The sequence below is a fragment of the Pogoniulus pusillus genome, chromosome 4, assembly GCF_015220805.1.
Source record: "Pogoniulus pusillus isolate bPogPus1 chromosome 4, bPogPus1.pri, whole genome shotgun sequence".
NCBI classification, from domain to species: domain Eukaryota; kingdom Metazoa; phylum Chordata; class Aves; order Piciformes; family Lybiidae; genus Pogoniulus; species Pogoniulus pusillus.
In genome coordinates this window covers 942,573-967,088 of record NC_087267.1, presented here as the reverse complement: position 1 = coordinate 967,088, position 24,516 = coordinate 942,573, and the positions used below count along the sequence as shown (strand labels likewise).

Sequence of the window (24,516 nt, the reverse complement as noted above, 5' to 3'; positions counted from 1 at the left end):
GACAGTTACTGGCAGAATTAAGCAGAGTGTGTCCAGCAGATCAAGGGAAGTTCTCCTCTCCCTCTGCTCTGCCCTGGTGAGACCTCATCTTGAGTACTGCGATCAGTTTTGTGCTCTCCAGTTGAAGAGGGACAGGGATCTGCTGTCAAGAGCCAAAAGGAGGGCTGCAAGAATGGTTAGGGGACTGGAGCACTGCCTGATGAGGAGAGGCTGAGGGACCTGGGGCTGCTTAGTCTGGAGAAGACTGAGAGGAGATTAAATCAATGTTTATAAACATCTGAGGGTTGGGGGTCAGGAGAGGGGGGACAGGCTCTGCTCACTTGCTGTCTGTGATAGGACAAGCAGCAATGGGTGTAAGCTGCAGCACAGGAGGTTCCAGCTCAACACAAGGGGGAACTTCTTTCCTGTAAGGGTCACAGAGCACTGGCACAGGCTGCCTAGAGAGGCTGTGGAGTCTCCTTCTGTGGAGCCTTTCAAGGCCTGTCTGGATGTGCTCCTCTGTGATCTGTGTTAAGATAGGATTGTCCTGCTCTGGCAGGGGGGTTGGACTGGATGATCTCTTTGGGTCCCTTCCAGCCCCTAGCACATGTGAGCCTGGGATCACAGCCTGGCCTTCAGTGCCTTTTAAAGCTGAGTGAAGTAAAGACTGCTAGATGAACAGGCATCTCACCAGGCATCAGGCATGCAGGAAGGAGAATACTGTGCACATCTGCACCCCAGGAAAATGCCAGAACAAATCCAAGTCAATAAACTTCTGCTTTAGGATACTAAGGAAAACACACTTCCCTGACTAAAGCATTCAGAACATGCTGCACAGTTCTCCACAGCTCAGCTTGTTCACTCTTGGAACAATCAGTCCTCCCTAGCCTAGCTTCTATATCCCAGATGAGCTCATGGAAGTGTATGTACTAGTCTGAGCCTAGCTGGGATAGTTTAGTTAGGGGAATTAGATGCTAGGCTGTGAAAAGGAAACAGTGGTGATGGCTGCTGCACTCATAGGCTTGCTGAGGTGGGTAAGAACAAGAACATAAACATAGATAAGGGAGTTGCTCTTGGACTCTGGGCTGCATGCACTTCTCTCTCTAACTTGCTGCCTGACTAATGCATCTGCTTCCTAACACCCCTGGCTGACCCTCCAAACTCACCTTGAACATAAAGCAGAGTCTGGGGTAAGGTAGAGGGGTGGAGAGGAGGCAGAAGGGTGGTTGGGAGCCCCTCCTGGGGACTCAGGTGTCTGGGAGGGCTGCTGTGCTTCTGTATTAGTTTTTAACTTGTCTATGTCTGCCTACAGCTGTAGAGATTGTAACTACCTGCTTGTATCTTGTGCTAAGCTGTAAATACAAAGCTTCATTCTTCAATTTCCACTCAGCTGAGTCTATTCTGGGTTATTTTCTTAAGTGTGGGCAGGGGGCAGGTAACACCCAAACCATCACAGTGTGTTACCTAACTTAGGATTCCTGCAAACTCTGACTGACACTGGCCAATGGATTCAGAAGCCACTGGATGAAAATGACTGAGAGGGAAAAGTAAATGTGCCTGCAGGATGACCAAAGTGCCTTGTTTCCCCTGGAATCTGGTGCTCCCAGCACCACTGTCTTTGTCTGCCTGTTTTTACCTCCTTTAAGTACAAGATCTCCTGGCACAGCTCTGAGCCCATACTCTTCTATTCTCTTGCTCACCATATTATTCCACACATAACTCTGGTAGCTGTGAATGTACATCAAACGATTATTTCTTGGTATCTAGAGGTAAAGAGAAAAAAACAGAAGTGAAATATTAGAGAGATCTGATTGTTTTTCCACTCAATCATAACCCACAGGATAAATATGTGAAATGTTACCTTCTCCAGCAACACAATCAACACAATTCCTTGGTGTACAGATTTGGGGTATGCTCATTGTTCAGGAGAGAGGTTTGTGAAGAAATGTTGCTTCTTATGCCTTTGAAATCCACACAAAAACCCACCTGTGGGGTGCTTCAAACTTGGTTCAAAAGCAAGTCTTTATACAGTCCTTTCTTTTTTTTGCTCATCAAACACACAGGGATATTAGAAATCATCAAATTCATACTCAAACTCATAGCATCATAGAATCGTTGAATCATAGAATCAACCAGGTTGGAAGAGTCCAGTCCAACCTAGCACCCAGCCCTGGCCAACCAACCAGACCATGGCACTAAGTGCCCCAGCCAGGCTTGGCTTCAACACCTCCAGGCACAGCAACTCCACCAACTCCCTGGGCAGCCCATTCCAATGCCAATCACTCTCTCTGCCAACAACTTCTCCTAACATCCAGCCTAGACCTGCCCTGCCACAACTTGAGACTGTGTCCCCTTCTTCTGTTGCTGGGTGCCTGGCAGTAGAGCCCAACCCCACCTGTGGCTACAGCCTCCCTTCAGGTAGCTGCAGACAGCAATGAGGTCTGCCCTGAGCCTCCTCTTCTGCAGGCTGCACACCCCCAGCTCCCTCAGCCTCTCCTCACAGGGCTGTGCTCCAGGCCCCTCACCAGCTTCATCAACCTTCTCTGGACACCTTCCAACACCTCAACATCTCTCTTGAACTGAGGAAGCATAACCAAATTGCTTCCAGCTGTGCCAGTTTGAGCCTAGCTGGGATGGTTTGGTGAGAAGAATTAGATGCTAGGCTGTGAAAAGCAAACAGTGGTGATGGCTGCTGCACTCACAGGCTTGCTGGGATGGATAAGGACAAGAACATAAACATAGATAAAAGAGTTTGATCTCTAGCTGTTGAGCTGCACTTCTCTCTCTAACCTAACTTGCTGTCTGACTAATCCTTCTGCTTCTAATCCCCCTGGCTGACCTTCCAAACTCACCTTGAACATAAGGCAAAGTCTGGGGTAAGGCAGAGGGGTGGGGAGAAGGTGTCAGGGTGGTTGGGAGCCCCTCCTGGGGACTCAGGTTTCTGGGAGGGCTGCTGTGCTTCTGTATTAGTTTTTAACTTGTCTGTTTCTGTCTATAGCTGTAGAGATTGTAACTATCTGCTTGTATCTTGTGCTAAGCTGTAAATACAAAGCTTCATTCTTCAATTTCCAGCTTGGCTGAGTCTAGTCTGGGTGATGTTGTTAAGCATGTGGGGGGGAGAGTAACACCCAAACCATCACAGCAGCCTACCAGAAACCGCTGTAGGAGCTGGCAAGCTCATTCCACACACCTTACATATGCTGTGGCTTACCACGTGGCAAAAGGCAGGATCAAGGTCAGGATTTTCCACTACCTTCCACTCCTCACACACCTGTAAATCCCTTTCCAATTCATCATGACATGGAGAGAGCATTTATGCGAGGAAATACCTCACAGCACTTTTACACTCACTATGCCAAATGCAGAGATTATGTTCTTCATTCCATACTTTAAGAGTCCACGCAGAAGCTGTCCTTCCACGCACCTTTTTACGGGTAGTTTCTTGAGGGCTGCTGCTGGATCTTTAGTCTTTGCCCATTCTTCTCTGCATTTCACCAAGTACCCCTTTTCAGCTAGAACAGAGATGTAAAACAAAGCCGCTTATGTTACAGGAGAAAGCATCCACCTCACCCCTTGTTACCAAGCCCAAAATGTCAGTGACAGTCACCAGACTGACAGGAGGGCTGATGGTGGAAGGCTTCAGGTGGGTTCTGGCAGCCCCTGTGTGTAGGCATTCCCTATAACGTGCCCCTTTTCACCCCTACTACAAGAAACTGCACAGCAAGGCAAGAGAAGCAGAAAAGCAGAGAGTCTCCCCTGTGAAACTGGCTGAAATTTAGCACGTGTAAAATCTCTCCTCACAAACATCCTTTCACATTAAAAGAACCTAAAAGTGGTTTTTTTTTCCCTGAACTTCCAATTCTTGGAGGAGGAGAGGCAGAACCAGTTAGTGTATCAGTTTTTAGCCCTTACCTCCTGGTCTTGGTTTTAATATCAAATCCATTACTTCCTCCCAGTTGTTCTGTAGGATAGCTCTAAGATTCAAGCAGAGAAGTGTATTAAGAAGTGGCTAAATATATCTTAAGGAGATGTAGCCAGCTTATATATGTATGAAACCAAAAAGTCTTAACCTTTGGATTTCTCTAACATTATGCAAGATGTTCTTGAACTTTGTTTTTCAGCACTTCTTGAACCTACAATTACAACTGGCACATGCCCTGGGCTAGAAAAATGCCCCCTTAGAGGTTACACAGGCATAAAAATGGAACTACTGAACAAAAAATGGAACTATTAAACAAGAAATGGAACTATTAAACAAGAAATGGAACTATTAAACAGAAAATAGAACTATGAAACAAAAAATGGAACTATTAGACAAAAAATGGGACTGAAACAAAAAATGGAACTACTAAACAAAAAATGGGACTATGAAACAAAAAATGGGACTAATAGACAAAAAATGGGACTATTAAACAAAAAAATGGAACTCTTAAACAAAAAATGGAACTATTAAAGAAAAAATGGGACTATTAAACCAAAAAGAAAGGACCCAACCCAGACATACCTGCCAATTTGATAGGTAGGAACAGCTGTGGTGCCAAATCTCTGCATTCCATAGTAATTAATGAATCCGATTTCCCTGAGTGAGTGCATTGCTTGCTCTATCTGTTCATCAGTTCCTGTTATGTTTCTAGCATTAGAGGGAGGGGAAAAAATTACTTCTAGAGAGATTTGCTAAGGGTTTTGACTATTTTGTGATCCACATAACAGTAGAGCCCAAGAGCAACATTATACAGCAAGTATCTAATTCAACAACGGTTTGCCAACAGGACTTTTCCTCTCTTTTCCTAACCCAAGGTGGTATCTCCTACCTACTTAAAGCAGCAGCAACTTCTAACAGACCTGGGGGTGCTGGTGGAGAACAAGTTACCCATGGCAGAGCAATGTGCCCCTGTGGCCAAGGCCAATGGGATACTGAGGTGTATTAGGAGTGTGTCCAGCAGACCAAGGGAGGTTCTCCTCCCCCTCTATTCTGCCCTGCTGAGACCTCATCTTGAATACTGTGTTCAGTTCTGGGCTCCCCAGTTTCAGAGGGACAGGGATCTGCTGGAGAGGGTCCAGCAGGGGGCTATGAGGATGATGAGGGGACTGGAGGGCATGGCTGATGAGGAGAGGCTGAGGGCCCTGGGGCTGCTTAGTCTGGAGAAGACTGAGAGGGGACCTAATAAATGTTTATAAGCATCTGAGGGCTGGTTGGGGGGCAGGGAACAGGCTCTGCTCACTGCTCCCTGTGACAGGACAAGCAGCAATGGGTGTAAGCTGCAGCACAGGAGGTTCCAGCTCAACACAATGGGGAATTTCTTTGCTGACAAGGTCCCAGAGCCCAGAGAGGTTGTGGAATCTCTTTCTCTTGAGACTTTCAAGGCCAGTCTGCATGTGTTCCTGTGTGTGCTAGTCTGAGCCTAGCTAGAATGTTTTGGTGAGAAGAATTAGATGCTAGGCTGTGAAAAGGAAACAGTGGTGATGGCTGCTGCACTCATAGGCTTGCTGAGAAGGTTAACAACAAGAACACAGATAACAGAGTCACTCTCTGACTATGCTTTGGGCTGAATTTCTCTCTCTACCTGTGCTAGTTTGAAGCTAGCTGGAATGTTTTGGTGAGAAGGACTAGGTTACAGGCTGTGGAAGGAAAACAAGCCTGATGTTTGCCTCACTCATTGGCTTGCTGAGATGTACAAAAACAAAAATCAAAACATAGATAAGGGAGACTCACTTCTCCTGTGGGGGAGCTCAGGGCTGCATCTCTCTTCTAACCTCACCCTCTGTTGATTTTCTTTCCTAATCCACTTTGCTTCCTAACCCCCTGGGGCCAAGCCTCCATTCTTCCTTGGGGCTGGGGTAAGGTTGACAGGGGTGGGGAGAAGGTGAAGGGGCAGCTGGAAGCCCCTCCTGGGGACTCAGGTGTCTGGGAGGGCTGCTGTGTTTCTGTATTACCTTTTACCTTGTCTATGTCTGTCTATAACTGTATATACTGTAACTCTCTGCTTGTATATTGAGCTAAGCTGTAAATACAAAGCTTCATTCCATTTCCAGAGCTGGCTGAGTCTAGTCTGGGTGATTTCCAAAGTCGGGGGGGGAGGAGGGCAGGGAACACCCAAACCATCACACTAACCTAGCCTGCTGTCTCTGTGACTAATCCTCTGCTTCCTAACCCCCCTGGCCGACCCTCCAAACTAACTTGAGTGTAAGGAAAAGTCTGGGGTAAGGGAGAGAGAGGGGTGGAAGGAAGGTGGAAGGGTGGTTGGGAGCTCCTGCTGGGGACTCAGGTTTCTGGGAGGGCTGCTGTGCTTCTGTGTTACCTTTTTAACTTGTATATATGTTGCAAATACCTGCTTGTATCTTGTGCTAAGCTGTCAATGCAAAGCTTCATTCCATTTCCAGATTGGCTGAGTCTAGTCTGGGTGACTTTTCAAAGTGTGAGGGAGCAGGGAACACTCAAACCATCACACTCTGTGATCCCTGCTAGATTGTGTGGTCCTGCTCTGGCAGGGGAGTTGGACTCGATGATCTCCTTGGGACCCTTCCAATGCCTAACATCCTGTGAGCCTGTGAACTGTCAAAATGTTTACTGATGTCTTACCTGAGGACAACAGTGAAGTGGTTCCCTTGCAGCTCTCCTAATTTCAGTGGATGGTTCTTGTAACTGAAATTTCCTAATTTGAAGTTCATCAAGCATTTATTCAAATGAGCAAGTCTTTGTGCAGTGATTCTAGAAAGAAACAGTGACCAATCTGAACTTCAAAAAGCAGAGAATTCAGTGAGCATCTAAAAGCTGGCATTTCAGAGTGAAACATGGGGGCTCCAGTTCTCCTCAGCCTTCTGTTGTGACCTTCTGAAGTATTTCAATGAAATAGCTAAAAGAAAAGCAGAGTTTCCAAGGCCATTCATACAAGAGGAAGTGCATTGTGTGACAAAGGATTTTAAGTAGTCTTAAGTCCAAGTGCAGTGCCCCACATCTGTGTTGAGGCAATCCCAAGCACAAATCCAGGCTGGGCAGTGAGTGGCTGGAGAGTAGCCCTGAGGACAGGGACTTGGGGGTGCTGCTGGATGAGAAGCTCAACAGGAGCCAGCAGTGTGCACTTGCAGCCCAGAGAGACAACCAGATCCTGGGCTGCATCAAGAGAAGTGTGGCCAGCAGGGCCAGGGAGGTGATTCTCCCCTTCTACTCCACCCTACTGGCGAGACCCTACCTGGAGTCCTGCATCCAGTTCTGGGGCCCCTGTTACAAGAAGGCTATGGATGTGCTGGAAGGTGTCCACAAGAGTAACGAGGGTGCTCAGAGGGCTGCAGCAGCTCTGCTGTGAGGACAGACTGAGGGAGTTGGGGCTGTGCAGTCTGGAGAGACGGCGGCTCCCAGGTGACCTTACTGTGGTCTTCCAGTATCTGAAAGTGGCCTACAAGAAAGCTGGGGAGGGACTTTTTAGGCTGCCAGGGAGTGATGTGATAGGAGTGGGGGGAATGGAACTAAGGTGGAAATGGGCAGGTTCAGACTGGATGTTTGGAAGAAGCATGAGGGTGGTGGGAGCCTGGAAGGGGTTGCCTAGGGAAGGTGGAAGCCTCATCCCTGGAGGTGTTTAAGGCCAGGCTGGATGAGGCTCTAGATAGCTTGATCTGTTGCTGGCCATCGCAGGGGGTTGGAACTAGATGATCCTTGTGGTCCCTTCCAACCCTGAGTGACTCCATAATTCCATGATGCTGAGGCAGAAACCTGATGTTGCAATGCTGGTGCTGCTTTCAGCACACTGTGAACTCGCTCCAGTTAGCACAGCCAGAACACAGAGTTAAGTAGTTAGACACTGTGCAAGCTTTGTGCAGATGAAGGAACACGAACTGCAGCTGGTCACTGACACCTGCCATTTCTGTTGCTAGCACTTTTGAGGGTGACAGACACTGGAACAGGCTGTCCAGGGGGGTTGTGGAGGTGACCCCAGTTAGAAGAGCCCTGTCTCCAATCAGAGAGAGAGGGACAGCTGGGTCCAGTGGACTGTGGAACTGATGGCTTGGCAAGCTGGAGGAATGGAACCCATCTATATTTCTGGGGTGACACAAGCATCTCCACTCCTGCATGCACTGGAAAACTGCACCAGAATGCAAGCCATGGTTTGCTGTCAGGTGGAAGCATGGAAGAAGTCGCTGAACTCAAGTGCCCCAGGAATGGAAACACAGCCCCACACTTGGAGTGATGTAAAATGAACTGAACAGAGTGGAGCTCCAGGACACCTGCAGTGAGCAGTCTTCTGTGCACTGCAAAGAGACCACAGAATCCCAGAAACACACAGGCTGGCAAAGCCCCTCAGGATCACCAAGTTCAACCTATGGCCCTACTCTACAAGATTCACCCTAAACCTAAGCACCACATGCAAATGACCCTTAAACATACCAGGGTGACTCAACCACCTCCCTGAGCAGCTCACTTTGAGTGAGAATGGACAGGGACTGATGTGTGATGTCTGTTGTTTGATGTTGACTGCTGCTGGGCATGATGCAGGTGGTATAGAATAAGGGGTGGAGAATGGCATGGGTTGAGCTGAACCTGCTGCTGTTACTGATCCCATGCTGCAGCCATGCCAGCTGCAAAGATCAAAGTGCAGACTGCAGCCAAGTATGGTGGGGCTTGGAGTTCAGACTGCAACATGAGTAGCTTCCTGTTCCAGTTGCTGCTCCTGGGCTCTTGGGTGCTGTTTTTCAATGCTGGGATGGCAGCAGGACAAGGATGGATGGGGCAGTAGTCTTCTGGCTTGGGCTTTCGTCTCGCTCGCTGCTGCTCGTGGCTGCTTTGCACTGTGCTTTCTCTGCAAACAGGCTAAGGGAATTGTGCATTTGGTGCTACCTTTACTTGATTTTGCTCAATAAATCTATTCTCATATCCCTTTGTCTCAATCCCAGGTTTTTGTGTGTTACTTTTCCCTCACTTCTGTGTCGGGGCAGCAGCCAGGTTAACCCACTGGGTCGGTCTGACCCCTTCTCTTCCGATCCAAACCACTACACCAAGGCAGCACACTCGAGCTTGCTAACCAGAGTCTTGTAAGAGCTGACTGCAAGGCACCCCTCGCTCTCAGCTACAGCTCTAACAGTAGCCTCAAGTGTCTGTACAACCACGCTGAAACATGACAAATCTAATTCCTCTCAGGGGCCAACTTTTGGGAGTAGATTATGGCAGGAAAATTCCTCATCGTTTTTTGCCTGTTCTGTCTAGCAGTAGGTGAGTAAAGGTAGCAGGTACCTTTCTCTAGAGCTGTCTAGTGAGTTAGTGAGTAAATAACATCCCAGCTGGAGGAAAGGGGAAGACAACAGTCAGGAAGAAAATGGGATGTAATTGTCACCGTTGTTCTGCTGCTGTAGAGGAGCCACCCAGCACAAGAGCAAGCAGACAGCTTGGCCTGCTGCCTCAGTCCCCAGGCCTAGGGCTCAGAGCACTGCTGACTGAAGCCACCAGCACCCACCACAGAATCAAGCAGGTTGGGAGAGACCTCCAAGCTCATCCAGTCCAACCTAGCACCCAGCCCTAGACAGTCAACCAGACCATGGCACTAAGTGCCTCATCCAGCCTCCTCTTGTACAAGATGCCATTTGTGTCACATGCATACTGGGCCTTCAAGGTGTCCAGTGAGATACTCTAGCCACCAGAGCAGCAGTGCAAATGTTGCAGGAGACTTTCACTTACCTGAGAACAGCAATCTCTTGAACTGTTATTGCCCTTTTATCTTTAGTTCCCATGTAGGAAAATATGTTTGGCTTCACTCTGCAGAGCAACAGTTAGATATGATGTCTATTAAAATAGCACAGCTCAAACAAAACCTTTCATCTTACCTACACAGATCATGAATATTCCACATTAAATACAGAAAACATTCACAGAACCATAGAAGAGGTTAGGCTGGAAGAGGCCTCAGAGATCATCTAATGCAACCCTCTCTGACACAAGCAGGGACACATCTCACCTAGCCCAGGTTACTCAAGGCCCCATCCAACCTGGCCTTGAACATCTCCAGGCAAGAGGCATCAACCACCTCTCTGGACAATCCATTCCAGAGTCTTGCCACTCTCACAGTGAGAAATGTCTTCCTAAGACCCAATCTAAACCTATTCTCCTTCAATTTAAATCCATCTCCACTTCTCTTGTGGGTGGATGTTCCTGTAAGAAGTCCCTCAGAGTAAGGCTGGAGTTTGACCTGTGTGAGAATTCATACAGAATCACAGAATCAGCCAGGTGGGAAGAGACCTCCAAGCTCAGCCAGGCCAACCTAGCACCCAGCACTAAGTGCCCCATCCAGGCTTTGCTTCAACACCTCCAGGGACAGTGACTCTACCACCTCCCTGGGCAGCCTGTGCCAGTGCCTGACCACCTGCTCAGGAAAGAACTTCCTCCCAACAGCCAACCTAAACCTCCCCTGATGCAACTCAAGGCCATTTCCTCTTGTCCTATCATTAGTAACTGGGGAGAAAAGACCAGCTCGCTCAGCCACTCCTCACAGGTGATGTTCTGCAGACCTCTGCCCAGCTGGGAGAACCAGTACATAGATACAGACATACAGCTCTGGATTATATCTCATCTCCTTCCAAAACTCAGCAAGTTTCAATTTGCCATTCCAAAATACCACTGGCTACAAATCAGGCAACAGTAAGGCCTTGTGCTGCTCTCACATAATTCTGAAGCACGATGATAGAGTAACATGGAACACAAAGAACAGAGGAGTGCATGCACACCAGGCTGGCAAAAACAACCACCTCACCTTAAAAATTTGGAGAGGACATTAATGGCATCCATGGTGTCCTTGTTCTCCTTGTACAGTATGAAGTGGCAGTAACTCCCCCTAGATTTTGGCCAAGAGTGTTTCCTTGGATCTTTAAAAACAGAAGAGTAACAGTTTTAAAGTGCCTTTTTTTCCATAAGGTGACTAACAGCTTTGCTACTGCAGCTACCCTTAAAGCAAACAGGCAAGGCAATTTCTGCTCACTTCCACCTGCCTTAGGGGGGGGAGAATAGGGGGGAGCAGAGAGGAGACGGGAGAGGGGAGGGGAGAGGGGAGCAGAAGAAATAAGTGACAACACATTGAAAGACCTGCTCCCCTTCCACTGGGCTTCTTCTTTGTTCTTTCAGACCAAAAGTAAGGATTTGTTTTGGATAGGAAGATCTTTACCTCCTGGTAGCCACGAAGCAGACAGTCCTGAGTTTGTAGGAAAAAAGGCTTGAAGTGACTTTGCTGACAGCAAAAGCTAACTGAAAAGGCCAGTCCTAGTCTACTACATAAACCCCACTACAAAACCAGCTTAAAATACTGGTTAGATTTTAAACCTTTCGGATTTGTGACACTTGCCTTCTGCCATCAGTTTCTAATCAAATCCCACCCCTGCAACAATGTTCCCTAGGACCCAAACGGAGACTACGATCCAAAGGCTGTCAAGAGACCTCACATTGCTGCCAGTCTCCCTCCTGAGCCACTACTGTGCTTAAGTGCAGCCAAGGAAACATCACGCTCAGTCTGTAGAGCAAGCTCCTTTTCCTAAGCAGAGCAGAAGAGGAGGGAGCATGCTTCACAGAGAAAATCTTCTCCAGGTGGAACATCTTTAAGCTAATCCACCTTGCCCACAGTCATCTGGACACCCTTCAGAGAGGCAGCCCAAGTTTGGGCTGGGCTAAATGTACTCTGTGCATACCACACGCCAATGGACTCCTGGCGCTTTGCGGGTTGCAGCCATGTGCCTTTCCTCTGCCATTCCTGGCCAGGCTGAGTGCTGGGAGGCTGCAGCTTTGATCCCAGTATTTAACCACTCCTCACACAGTACCTTCTCTTGGGCAGACTGCCCAGGGGGACAGTTTGAAGTTCCTAAGGCTAAGTTTCAAAGCCACATTAACTTTTTTACAGCAAAGTCCTGCTTTGAGGCACACTTTCCAAACGTTTTGCAGCAGCTTTGAGGGCTGGAAGTTCTTTGTAAAGATCAGGCTGCATGCTAAACACTTTTAAAGCTGTGTAAACTGCAGACAGTGGTGTGTGGAATACAAGGCTGAAGGGAAGAGGCTTGGCTTAACTAAATCAATGCAAAATTCAGCAGAGGTTTCACATCACTCCTTACTGGCAGGTGTTCTCTGCACTGAATAACTGCTGCCTGGACTGCACTAGGACAAAGCCAAATTCTTGACTGCTTGAAGGTTCCTGTATGTGCAAGGCTTTTAAAAGAACTGTTACTAGCTGGGCCACTCTTCTCACTATTTAGGAGGTCATAAAGGCTGGCATTTCATTTTGCTGGCATGAAATGTCCGTAGCTCTTACCTGTGGCAGTTCTGACCTCTGTCCCAATGCATAGCATAAAGAGCACAAAAGAGCAGCATTTAATTTTCAGAGTGTTGAAGGGTTTTTCGAGGTGAACATGCAGGATTATGGTTATGGGATCGTTTATGCTGCAGGAAGCATCCAACAGTCAGGTGGGGGGATGGGAACAATTTAGACAGTTATGCGATGGAGTCGTGCAGAGGCAAACGGTGAACGTGTGGAAAGCTTCTACGAACTTTGTTTGGAGACAATGATGAAGTAGCTTACTGACAATTTAGTGAGGCAGGGCTTGAAGTATGTTAGGTGTAAACTTCACAGAGACATAGAGCAGCTTCCAGTTTTAAACTGTAGGAAAGTATGTTTGGTGATGTTTTTACATCATCAACGCAAGGCATCAGGTGTCTCCGCTAACAGTCATACATTCTACGCCCCCAAAATATTTCCTGCCTGGTGAATCCACTCAGGACCATATAAATGGCAGGCACAGAAATGTCTACACAAACATAAAAGATGAGATTTAACCCTGACTGAAGGAACCTGCACTCTCATTAAATCCTACATCCACTGTCGTTTACATGCGCTCACTGCAGCGGCGAACATCTCCACCAACACGCGCAGGCGTTCGCAGCATCACAACTTGGCTTCCTAAGGTTAGCTAGGTGATGCTTCTCTGCACAGGATGGTGCTCCAGGTGAGCTTACTGAACTTCTCCAGCGTCCTTCTGCCTTAAGGAAGTCTGTGTGACAAGGACTGTTTTCACTTTGGGATGCTGGGCAGAACTTTTTCCTACTGTCCAATCCAAATTTCCCCTGACACAGCCTTAAGCCATTCAGGGAATCATAGAACCAGTCAGGGTTGGAAGAGACCACAAGGAGCAGCCAGTTCCAACCCCCCTGCCATGGCCAGGGACACCCTACCCTAGAGCAGGCTGCACACAGCCTCAGCCAGCCTGGCCTTAAACACCTCCAGCCATGGGGCCTCAACCACCTCCCTGGGCAACCCATTCCAGCCTCTCACCACTCTCATGCTCAACAACTTCCTTCTCATGTCCAGTCTAAACCTCCCCATGTCCATCTCTGCTCCATTCCCCCCAGGCCTGTCACTCCCTGACAGCCTAAGAAGTCCCTCCCCAGCTTTTCTGTAGCCCACTTCAGATACTGAAAAGCCACAAGAAGGTCAGCCCCAACTCTTTAGTGTCTCCTCATAGGAGAGGTGCTCCTAGAGACACATCACTGGAATCTTTTCAGCCTGATACAAACACTTAAACTCTTCTACACAGCCTCTCTTAGGACAGACTTCTCAGCTTAGTAGCAACCACTTGACTGTAACAATGGCTAAAGAAGCTGCAGAAGGACAAGGTGAAAGTAAAACCATTACAAACCAACAAAGAGCATAACTAGCTGAGGAAAATTTTGTGCTGGTAAGTAGAGATACTCCATGCATAAAGCATGCAAACACAGACAGTTGATAAATGTGGCTAAATAAAATACATAGACACAGTATCATTGCATCAGTAAAAGCACAACATTCCTGTATTGGCTTAAAAACATAGTAGCTAAATTGAATGTGGAGATGGTGTTAGTTCCAGTTTTCAGTTGTCTCCATATCCTTCCCCCATCTCCCCCATCTTTAGGAAGCTCTAGGGTTACACACTGATGTCTGCAGTAGGCTGAAATTACATAGGCATGTCAGCAGCCTAACCCAACCCAAACCTCAGCAGCTCTTGGTAAATGTGCAACTCTCTCAGTTTGCAGTAGCAATACTATTAAATGATGTCAAAGTGGTTAATTCAGCCCCAGTAACAAGAACAGTGCTTGGCAAGATTGAGGTGGGTAACAAGAACAGTGTTTGGTGAGATTAAGGTGGGTAAGACTTTGTTTTGGAAGTCCTTCATTACTTTGGTGATGCAAAAAACAGTAACTGTGATTTATGGTGAATAAAGACAATCTTCTGCAGCCACAGTTAGGACTGGAAGCAGAAGTAGCCTTACAGAGCCTGGCCATTATGGTTACATAAAACTTAGAATCATAGAATAATAGAATCAGTCAGGGTTGGAAGGGACCACAAGGAGCAGCCAGTTCCAACCCCCTGCCATGCCCAGGGACACCCTACCCTAGAGCAGGCTGCACACAGCCTCAGCCAGCCTGGCCTTAAACACCTCCAGCCATGGGGCCTCAACCACCTCCCTGGGCAACCCATTCCAGCCTCTCACCACTCTCCTGCTCAACAACTTCCTCCTCACCTCCAGCCTGACTCTCCCCACCTCCAGCTTTGCTCCATTCCCCCCAGGCCTGTCACTCCCTGACAGCCTGAAAAGTCCCTCCCCAGCTTTTTTGTAGGCCCTTTTCAGATCCTGGAAGGCCTCAAGAAGGTCACCTGGGAGCCTCCTCTGCTCCAGCCTCCACAGCCCCAACTCTTTCATCCAGTCCATGCTAGCCTGCAGTCTGCTGGGACCTCCCTGTTAGCCAGGACTGGTGACAAACCTTGACTGGAGATACATCACCTTGCATCACCTTCCCTAGCCACTGAGAACATCACAGTACACCTGCACACCCTTCTTCCCTACATCCACCATTATCACATGGACAAACCCCTTCCATAATCAAATACATGTCCATCTTTTAAACAGTCTGTCCTCACAGGAGAGGTGCTCCAGCCCTTTGATCATCCCAGTGGCCCTTCTCTGAGTAAACAAGTAAGGGGACTGTCTCTATCCAAGTCACTGAGAACTTTGTCATGGGTCTTCCAGAGAGGCAGGATTGCACCAACTGTCAGTGCAGTGCGAGTGTTTTGGCTACAACCTCTTCCTCCCCCATGGCACACTCAGACACACAGCTCAGCTCTTGAAAGCTAAGCTCAAACAACACTGAAAACAAAGCCTCTATTTTTCCTATCCTCACAGAAAGAGCAAACGATTCTCTCCTTTCTAACACTCTGTATGATTTGGGCTGGGGAGGAAGGAGAAATTTACATCTGAGACACTCTTTGTGTTCCTGGTCACTTTGGATGAGCTTCATCAGCTGCAATGAGGAAGAAGCAAAGCCAGAGTGCATGGGAAGGTACACTCCACATGAAGTACTCACTAACCATTTCCATTCTGAGGACAATTTCAGCATATAGTTTTTCCCCCAGCTTCCACCACACTGAAACTCACTTGCCAGTGCCTTCTTCCCAGCAGCATGATAAGCAATAATGTATCTCTTCCCATCTCGATCTTCTGTTTTAGTCTCCAGTCCAGGGAACAAGGACTTGACAGCCTGATGGATAACTGTTCTTTTTTCTTTGGTGTCTTCCATGACCTGTGTGAATAACACACACACACAAAGACAATGAACTGATACAAAAGAGGAGGGATTTGCTCAAGTGTTAAATTTTGGCATGCTTCAAACCTACCAAACCACACCAAGTAGTGGACAGGAGTTGCTTCCAAACTAAATAGCACTGTCTACAAACCACTGCCTCAACGTCCCCCAGGGAAAATCACCAAGATGCATTCCCCACTTTTCTGCTTAATAAAATGCAATCCATCTGTTTTCACAGAAGTGCTTGGCCAATGTGCTACAGAGTTTCTGCACTAGCAAGCCCCAGCACTTACGAAAGGCAGATGCTCAGAGCTGAATAACAACATTTGAAGTGACACCAATAAGATTCAAACAGCAGTGAGATGAGTGACAGTAGGAAAGTTTCAGATGACTCCTACTGATCATATTTCTTAAACAAGAGGGCAAGGTTGCTATGTGACTTTGCCTGAGTGAAAGAAAAATGCACAAAGGGGCCAGGAGGGGGGGACAGGCTCTGCTCACTTGCTGTCTGTGATAGGACAAGCAGCAATGGGTGTAAGCTGCAGCAAAAGAGGTTCCAGTTCAACACAAGGGGGAACTTCTTTCCTGTAAGGGTCCCAGAGACCTGGCACAGGCTGTCCAGAGAGGCTGTAGGGTCTCCTTCTGTGGAGACTACCAAGGCCTGTCTGGATGTGTTGCTGTGTGATCCGTGTTAGATAGGATTGTCCTGCTCTGGCAGGAGGGTTGGACTGGATGATCTCCTTGGGTCCCTTTCAACCCCTAACATCCTGTGAGTCTGTGAAAGAAAACTCTGGCAAAAATAAGTTTTCCTATGTGCATTAAAGGAGATAAAAAAACCCAAACAACAAATCCACTTGGTAAGATTATTAGGTTATGTAAAGTGTGAATGCTCATTTGAAACCAGTAGATTTAATCCTACTCACTCATGTCCCAAATTTAGCCTAAGACTCATTCTTGGAGTATATGAAACAGTTGGATGGATAAAAATAGCAATTTTGAGCTGGATTTTGCATATTTATCTTCCTGTCTATCAAAACAGTGAATGCTGACCTTGAAAAGATTCTTTCCTTAGAATGGATGTTGTATTTAATCCTTTTTTCTGTTAGGCTAAAATAATGTAACTATACAGAAAATCAAAATACTGCAGGAAATATTTTATACCACAGAAATTCAGACCAGTCTTTCATAGAATCATAGAATCAGCCAGGCTGGAAGAGACTTCCAAGCTCATCCAACCCAACCCAGCACCCAGCCCTGGCCAGTCAACCAGAACATGGCACTAAGTGCCTCAGCCAGGCTTGGCTTCAACACCTCCAGGGACAGCCACTCCCTGGGCAGCCCATTCCAATGCCAATCACTCTCTCTGACAACAACTTCCTCCTAACAATCAGCCTAGACCTCCCCTGGCACAGCTTGAGACTGTGTCCCCTTGTTCTGTTGCTGCTTGCCTGGCAGAAGAGCCCAACCCCACCTGGCTACAGCCTCCCTGCAGGCAGTTGTAGCCAGCAATGAGCTCTGCCCTGAGCCTCCTCTTCTGCAGGCTGCACACCCCCAGCTCCCTCAGCCTCTCCTCACAGGGCTGTGCTCCTGTGCCAGTTTGAAGCTAGCTAGAATGTTTTGGTGAGGACTAGATTACAGGCTGTGAAAGGAAAACAAGCCTGATGTCTACTTCCCTCATAGGCTTGCTGAGATGTATAAAAACAAAAAGCAAAACACAGACGAGGAAGTCTCTCCCTTCTCTTCTGCTGCTGGCGAGCTCCGAGCTGGATCTCACTCTAACCTCACCCCCTCCATTTTTGACTAATCCAATTTGCTTTCTAAACCCCTGGCCAAACCTCCATTCTTCCTTGGGACTGGGTAAGGTTGAGAAGGGTAGGGGGAAGGTGAAGGGGTGGTTGGGAGCCCCTCCTGGGGACTCAGGTTTCTGGGAGGGCTGTTGTGTTTCTGTATTGCCTTTTACCTTGTATATCTCTGTATATAGTGTAAATATCTGCTTGTCTATTGTGCTAGCTGTAAATATAAGCTTCATTCAATTTCCAGAGCTGGCTGAGTCTAGTCTGGGTGATTTCCAAAGTGTGGGGGGCAGGGAACACCCAAACCATCACAGTTCCAGATCCCTCACCAGCTTCGTCACCCTTCTCTGGACACGTTCCAGTATCTCAACATCTCCCTAGAATTGAGGAGCCAGAACTGGACACAGTCCCACAGAAATCAAAGTGACAGCCTGTGTGTGACTTGGAGTGCACCCTGAAAAGCTTTACAGAACTCAACATTTTGTCATTGCCTCTTGCATGTTCAAACTGCTCTTACACCTCACAGGCACTGGACTGCACACACCTTCTCCTGTTGCTCTCATCCTATTCCCCCCAGCACCACATGTGATTTATTGAGCTCACCTCTATGGCAACACTTGTTTCTTTATTCTTAAGAAGCTGGAGCTCCTCTAAACGCTGTTTGTCTTCCTCTGACAAAACTGTGAACGTTTCTTCTGGTGGGTCCTAACAGATATTTCAGGGAAGAGAAACAAACATTCAATTAATCCCAGGGAACAGCTTCCAGCCTTGCAATATTTCTGCTAACTGGGCAGAGTTATTACTGAAAGCTTTACCTCAGAATTTACCTCATCATCCACTGGAACAGAGAAGTCATCTAAGTGGCTGACACGTCCATCTTTGCCTATTTCATGGACAACAAAATCAGAGTATCTGATAGGAAGAAACACACATTGAACATGAAATCAAACCCAAACGAAACGAGCGGCAAATCAAAGTCCCACCTTGCACAAAGGCCTTCCACCAGAAGCTGTTTGTCAGCACAAACTCGCCCAGGAATTTCGAATCCATTTCATTCAGCTCACACAAAAGAAGCTTCAGCTGCAGAGAAGGCTGTACTTATTGCCAGCCCTCAGAAGAGTGCCACAAGAACACAGAAAGAAGTCTGCTTTATGCCAGCGCAGCAGGCTGCTTTGGAGGCAACGCTCCCGGTGCCTTTCTCGCTAGCTGGCAGAGATCAGTGATGCACATCCTCCAGCCCAGGCAATTAAGACTCTACTACACTGCTGCAGTCTGGACACAAAGGCAGTAACTGTCACGCCACATAGCCTGTGCAATGAAGTGCAGGTCAGCTGCTCCTAGGGAAGGCAGGACAATCACAGCCCAGCAATTAGAGAGGACATCTTTCATCTCCATAGCCTGCAACAGCAACCAAGAACTCCACTGTGATGTTTTCAATCCAGTCACGATATCCAATAACAAAACCATCCTGGCTTTAACAGGGCATAGGCCATGCTGCAACTGTTACCTGATTTTTAACTAGAACTTTCTTGTACAAGAAAAAAAAACACCTTAATCTATGAATTTGAAAGATCCATAAAACTCCACCATAGGAATGCTTCTTCTAAGGTAGCTCCCCACAATGTTCTACTTGCCACACCTCATACCGTTAAGTGCTCCTTCCTGAGGAGTGCTGTGTGTCCTCTTTCTTATTATCTGCAGCTCTCTAGACTTGCCAGTGGCTGCTGCTGTAAAATCACCAGGACTGGATGAACAAGAACGTCTTAAACTAGGAGCAACACAAAACCCTGAGCCCACCTTGTGGCTGCTACCACAAAGTCACCAGGACTGGATGAATAGGAAGTGTCATAAACTAGGAGCAACACAAACTCTGAGCCCACTTAGTGTCTGCTACCACAAAGTCACCAGGACTGGATGAATGAGAAGTGTCATAAACTAGGAGCAACACAAAACTCTGAGCCCACCAATGGCTACCTTTGGCCACCTCCATTCAAAACTGGCATATTTCAATGGGAGCTTCAGCACAGGCAGTATCCCCCAGTGAAGGGTTATGCTAACTGCTTAATGTTGCAAAGATTAAATACATTCATAGCATGCACATATCACTTTATAAAGCAAAATTACCTATATGGGAAGCCAGTACTTAAGAAGAGGGACTGCTTGGTGTGTAAATAAAGCAGCCTTAACTGCATTGCCAAGTCAGTGACTCTCCCTTCAGTGAGGTTCTGTATATGCAATTCTGTCTAATTCAAATACACTGCTGAAGTTCTAAAACCCAGAAGTTTCATTGTGAGAGCTACTAAACTCTGAACATCTCAGTAAGTATATCATGTAGAATTCCACACAGTGAGTTATAAAATTCCCTTTTATGTTTTGTAAATGACATTAGAACTCATCAGGCTGCAACTTAATGGAGCATCTGACACTAGCACCAAAAATTAGATGAGAGGAAAGCAGAGAACAAAAGAGGGATGACCTAATCAGCACTTTGTATGAGCGCTGAGAAGTGGCACAGAAAATGGGTGTACTACATCAGTTTTATGCTGCTAGACAGCAAAGTGTAATCCTGTATTTCCATCACAGAGCATCTTCCTTCAGAACTCCACTGGACAGGAAAGAACTGAAAAAAAGAAAGAGGAAGGAGGGAAGAAAAAAGAAAGAAAAGGAAATGCAATGGAGAAAAGTCTCACATTAAACTTTTCTGTCAGTCTCAGCACCAGGAAAAGAAAGTGATGAACCACCCAGGCAGTTGCAAATAATCCATGTGTACCCTGTGAGTCTGAAAACAACGAGAGCAGCTGCTCAACACGAGGAGGTAACACACATAACAAGACAGAGTTACCTCTCTTTCAAGATTCCAGAAAAGCCTTTATGAGAGCTAACAAATTTAGTTATGCCAACATCACTTTCTGTCAGTCCATGCTTCATCATGTCTGCAAAGCTCTCTGGATCTCCATCTTCATCACTGTCTTCCAGTTCCTCATCTTCCTGATCCTCATTGATCTCACTGGAGATGATTTCATTTCTGGTGTCCTCAAGCAGCGTTTTATCAGGTTGCTCTGCTGCAGCCTCAGTGCTCTGCTCGCAGTCATTCCCTGCCTTAGGCTGGGGTGAGATCTTCTGTCTTTTGATTTCTTCTGCATTACCCTCATCATCCTCAGAATGAGGACGTTTCAAGGAAACACTCTTCATTTCTACAGCTTCCATGGTTAAGGCACAGTGTAGGATAGAAAGCCCTGAGGAGCAAGAAAAATGGCTTGTTTCCTGCCTGCTTAAGAGCAGTCAATAGTCTCTGCACTCCAAGGACTCTGCACCCTGCAAGAGATCAGGAAAAGCACATCACTTTCAACATTTTTAGGTTAAACAGCAAGTAAAGACTTTGTACAGCTAGAAACAGCATGTATGTGGGAGGAGAGAAGCGAGACACTGTGAGGACACAAACCCTATGAGGAGAGGCTGAGGGAGCTGGGGGTGTGCAGCCTGCAGAAGAGGAGGCTCAGGGCAGACCTCATTGCTGTCTGCAGCTGCCTGCAGGGAGGCTGTAGCCAGGTGGGGTTGGGCTCTGCTGCCAGGCACCCAGCAACAGAACAAGGGGACACAGTCTCAAGCTGTGCCAGGGCAGGTCTAGGCTGGATGTTAGGAGGAAGTTGCTGGCAGAGAGTGATTGGCATTGGAATGGGCTGCCCAGGGAGGTGGTGGAGTTGCTGTGGCTGGAGGTGTTGAAGCCAAGCCTGGCTGGGGCACTTAGTGCCATGGTCTGGTTGACTGGGTGGGGCTGGGTGCTAGGTTGGGCTGGATGAGCTTAGAGGTCTCTTCCAACCTGGTTGATTCTATGATTCTAAGTCAAGGTGGCAGCAATCCAAACTGAAAGGTAAGAGGGATGAGAGAACAAAATCATTCAATGTTTGGGACAAATACAGCAGGGAGGATGTGACCTGATCTGTGAGAAAACCACAAGTATCCACAGCAGCAGAGCAGAGCCCTGACTGTGCCCTGGTGACTTGAGCCACCACCTTTGTGCCAGCAGACTGAGCACCTTCAGGTGCAACAGAGAGGAGAACTCTCCCTTTGCAAACTTAGGCAGGACAAACTCAAGTATGAAACCATGCACGGACAGGATCAACATGGAAACAGCTGCCTCTGGAGCCTGCCAACAGCAGGGGTGTAGGAACAGACACTGTTCAGACAGGCCAACAAGAACAGCAGCGAGATGCTACCAGCCTAGTGACGTCACACAACACTGCTGCCCAGCAAGCTGCGGCAGAGACCTTCGGGTTTGGCTGCTTTTGGCAAGGAGAATGGAATTCTCATACTCGGGCAGCAACAGGACCTTTCTCACAGCACCATGCAGCTGTCACCAGCCTGTGCTGGTGTGAGGCTGAGTGGAATATGTTAAGGAGAGAAATTAGATGATTGGCCATGAAAGGAAAACAATGGTGGTGTCTGTACCACCCCTTCCTTCCGCTGAGGCATACAAAGGCGAGGGCACACAGGTGAAAAACGCTGGGGAGGGACTTTTCAGGCCATAGGGGAGTGACACGACTGGAAGGAATGGAGCAAAGCTGGAGATGGGTAGGCTCAGACTGGAAGTTCTTCAACATGAGAGTGGTGAGAGGCTGGAATGAGTTGCCCAGGGAGGTGGTTGAGGCCCCATGGCTGGAGGTGTTTGAGGCCAGGCTGGCTGAGGCTGTGTGCAGCCTGCTCTAGGGTAGGGTGTCCCTGGGCATGGCAGGGGGGTTGGAACTGGCTGCTCCTTGTGGTCCCTTCCAACCCTGACTGATTCTATGATATATACAACATACTGCAAATATTTACAACTCTATACAGTAATACACAAGTTAAAAGTAGTACAGAAATACAAGACCCCTCCCAGCAGCCAAAGTGCCCAAGAGGGGCTCCCAACCACCCTTCCACTTTCTTTTCATCCTCTCCCTTATCTCAGAATCTTTCTTACAGAATCACAGAAACATCCAGGCTGGAAAAGCCCCTCAGGATCACCAGCTCCAACCTATAGCCCTACTCTAGAAGATTCACCTTAAACCATGGCCCTAAGCACCACATCACTCTCTAACTTTCAGCCAGCTGAGTGTAGCTGGGGTGAATCCGTAGCTGGGGGGGGGGGGGGTGAGACACCCAAAATCCCAACAGCTAGGGATAAAACACAGGTTTTGGTAGCAGAGGGCTGCATGATGGATGCCCTTTGCTAGTCATGGCCAGTTCCAGCTGTGTCCACAAAGACTCAAACCTACCACCTGCCAAACTCCCCTGTGTTATCAGGTGGGCACACAGTGCCTTCGCTCTGGCTTACCTAAGGCAGGGACCAGCTGTCAGCGGGAAGCAGAGGAGATGTGAGAGTGTGCTCCAGAGGAACAGGGAGAGGCATGGGGAAGGGCATGCCCTCTCCAAAGGCAGCTCTCCACACCACCGAGAGCACTACAGCCTGCAAAGGTGCCCACGCTGGGGAAGCACCCCTAAGTGGACTGCGGGCTGGGAAGTTGCCTACAGCAGAGCAGGACACCCCTGAGGGGATCGCTCTCTGGGAAGGGGCCCAGGTGGGAGTGGAAGCAGCGAGGACAAAGGAAGCAAGAAGGCAAATCTCATGTTTCTCAACTGTATAGAATCACATAATCAACCAGCCAGATTGGAAGAGACCTCCAAGATCAACATTGTTCTACTGCTGTAGTACCTAGTTAGTGAATTACAGAATCAAACAGGTTGGAAGAGAGCTCCAAGCTCAGCCAGCCCAACCTAGCACCCAGCCCTGGCCAGTCAACCAGACCATGGCACTAAGTGCCCCAGCCAGGCTTGGCTTCAACACCTCCAGCCACAGCAACTCCACCACCTCCCTGGGCAGCCCATTCCAATGCCAATCACTCTCTCTGACAACAACTTCCTCCTAACACCCAGCCTAGACCTGCCCTGGCACAGCTTGAGGCTGTGTCCCCTTGTTCTGTTGCTGGCTGCCTGGCAGCAGAGCCCAACCCCACCTGGCTACAGCCTCCCTGCAGGCAGCTGCAGACAGCAATGAGCTCTGCCCTGAGCGTTCTCTGCTGCACCCCCCCAGCTCCCTCAGCCTCTCCTCACAGGGCTCTGCTCCAGGCCCTTTCCCAGCCTTGCTGCCCTTCTCTGGACACCTTCCAGCACCTCAACATCTCTCTGGAACTGAGAAGCCCAGAACTGGACACAGCACTCCAGGTGTGGCCTGAGCAGTGCTGAGCACAGGAGATGCAGACCGTCAGAACAGCGCCACAAACACTCCGGAGCTGTCAGGAGCAGCTCACACGCAGCAAACAACTACCCTGTGCCAAAGTAGGGCTGTCAGCTGGCAAAACCTCTGCAGGGTTATTACCTGCAAGAGCAGGCTGCAGTGGGGCACAGACTGTCTCACTCGTGCAATCGCTAGAGACAGGCACCCCCTCCTCCGTGACAGCGGCACCGCAGCGGCTTCCCTGTCCTGCCCAACAGCTGCTTCTGAAGCGCCAGAACCGCGCCAAGAGCAGCTCCGCACACAGCTCCATAGAGACCAGGTCTCAGTAGACTCAAGTTACTACCACACAAAAAGGACCTGGTTCTTCCCGCAGAAAAGCAGCTGAGCTTTCGGTTCTGGTGTGGTAGCCCTGAGGCGAACACAGAGGGTCACTGAGAAGAGCGAACGGAGGGGCAGGCGCACGGCAGCGCCGGGTGCGAAGATGCTGTACGATGAGAGGCCGCAGGCAGGATTAAGAGACGAGCGGCGGCAGGCCAGGATGATGCAGCAGCACCCGAAGGCAACGGCTGCCGGCGGGCAGGCAGCAGCGGGGAACCCGCCCGGGGGCGAGCGGCGTCCCCAGCCGAGCAGGCCGGCAGCGGCACCACGCGGCAGGCGGCCCCGGCGCCGGAACAGCGGCGGCAGGAACCGGGGCCCGGCTCTGCCGCTGCCCGCCGGGGGAGCCGGGAGCAGGCGGAGGGGCCCGGGCGGCCGGAGGGCGGCAGACGCAGAAGCGGTGCCGCTACGGGCACGGCAGCCCGCGGCTCGCCCGCCCGCCCCCCGCGGGAGCCCGGAGCGGGCCGGAGAAAGCCCGGCCACGTAAAGTCGCTCCGGAACTGAGCCTTCCCTTTCCCCCTAGCTTGGCCCCTCGCCAGGGCCGGGAGCTGGCCCCGCCGGGAAGGCCGCTCCCGCCTGCCGAGCAG

The 24,516-nt window shown here is 48.8% G+C and overlaps 1 protein-coding gene across 4 annotated transcripts in view; it reads right to left on the bottom strand.

The window, feature by feature from the left end:
* Positions 1-23,778, bottom strand: part of PUS7 (pseudouridine synthase 7) — a 29,362-nt gene extending 5,584 nt beyond the window's left edge. Inside the window, exons 1-13 of one of the 4 annotated variants that reach the window (XM_064141754.1) lie at positions 23,696-23,778; positions 20,189-20,661; positions 18,162-18,258; positions 17,950-18,051; positions 15,406-15,550; positions 12,252-12,269; positions 10,713-10,824; positions 9,644-9,721; positions 6,560-6,688; positions 4,484-4,609; positions 3,892-3,953; positions 3,331-3,491; positions 1,616-1,742 (exon numbers count right to left, since the gene is read on the bottom strand). In XM_064141754.1, coding sequence (XP_063997824.1) covers positions 1,616-1,742; positions 3,331-3,491; positions 3,892-3,953; positions 4,484-4,609; positions 6,560-6,688; positions 9,644-9,721; positions 10,713-10,824; positions 12,252-12,269; positions 15,406-15,550; positions 17,950-18,051; positions 18,162-18,258; positions 20,189-20,553 — 1,522 coding nt within the window. In that variant the 5' untranslated portion in view covers positions 20,554-20,661; positions 23,696-23,778. The remainder of the gene's footprint in view (positions 1-1,615; positions 1,743-3,330; positions 3,492-3,891; positions 3,954-4,483; positions 4,610-6,559; positions 6,689-9,643; positions 9,722-10,712; positions 10,825-12,251; positions 12,270-15,405; positions 15,551-17,949; positions 18,052-18,161; positions 18,259-20,188; positions 20,662-23,695) is intronic. The other 3 variants (XM_064141763.1, XM_064141772.1, XM_064141781.1) reach the window with 3 other exon arrangements.
* Positions 23,779-24,516: the final 738 nt, after the last annotated feature.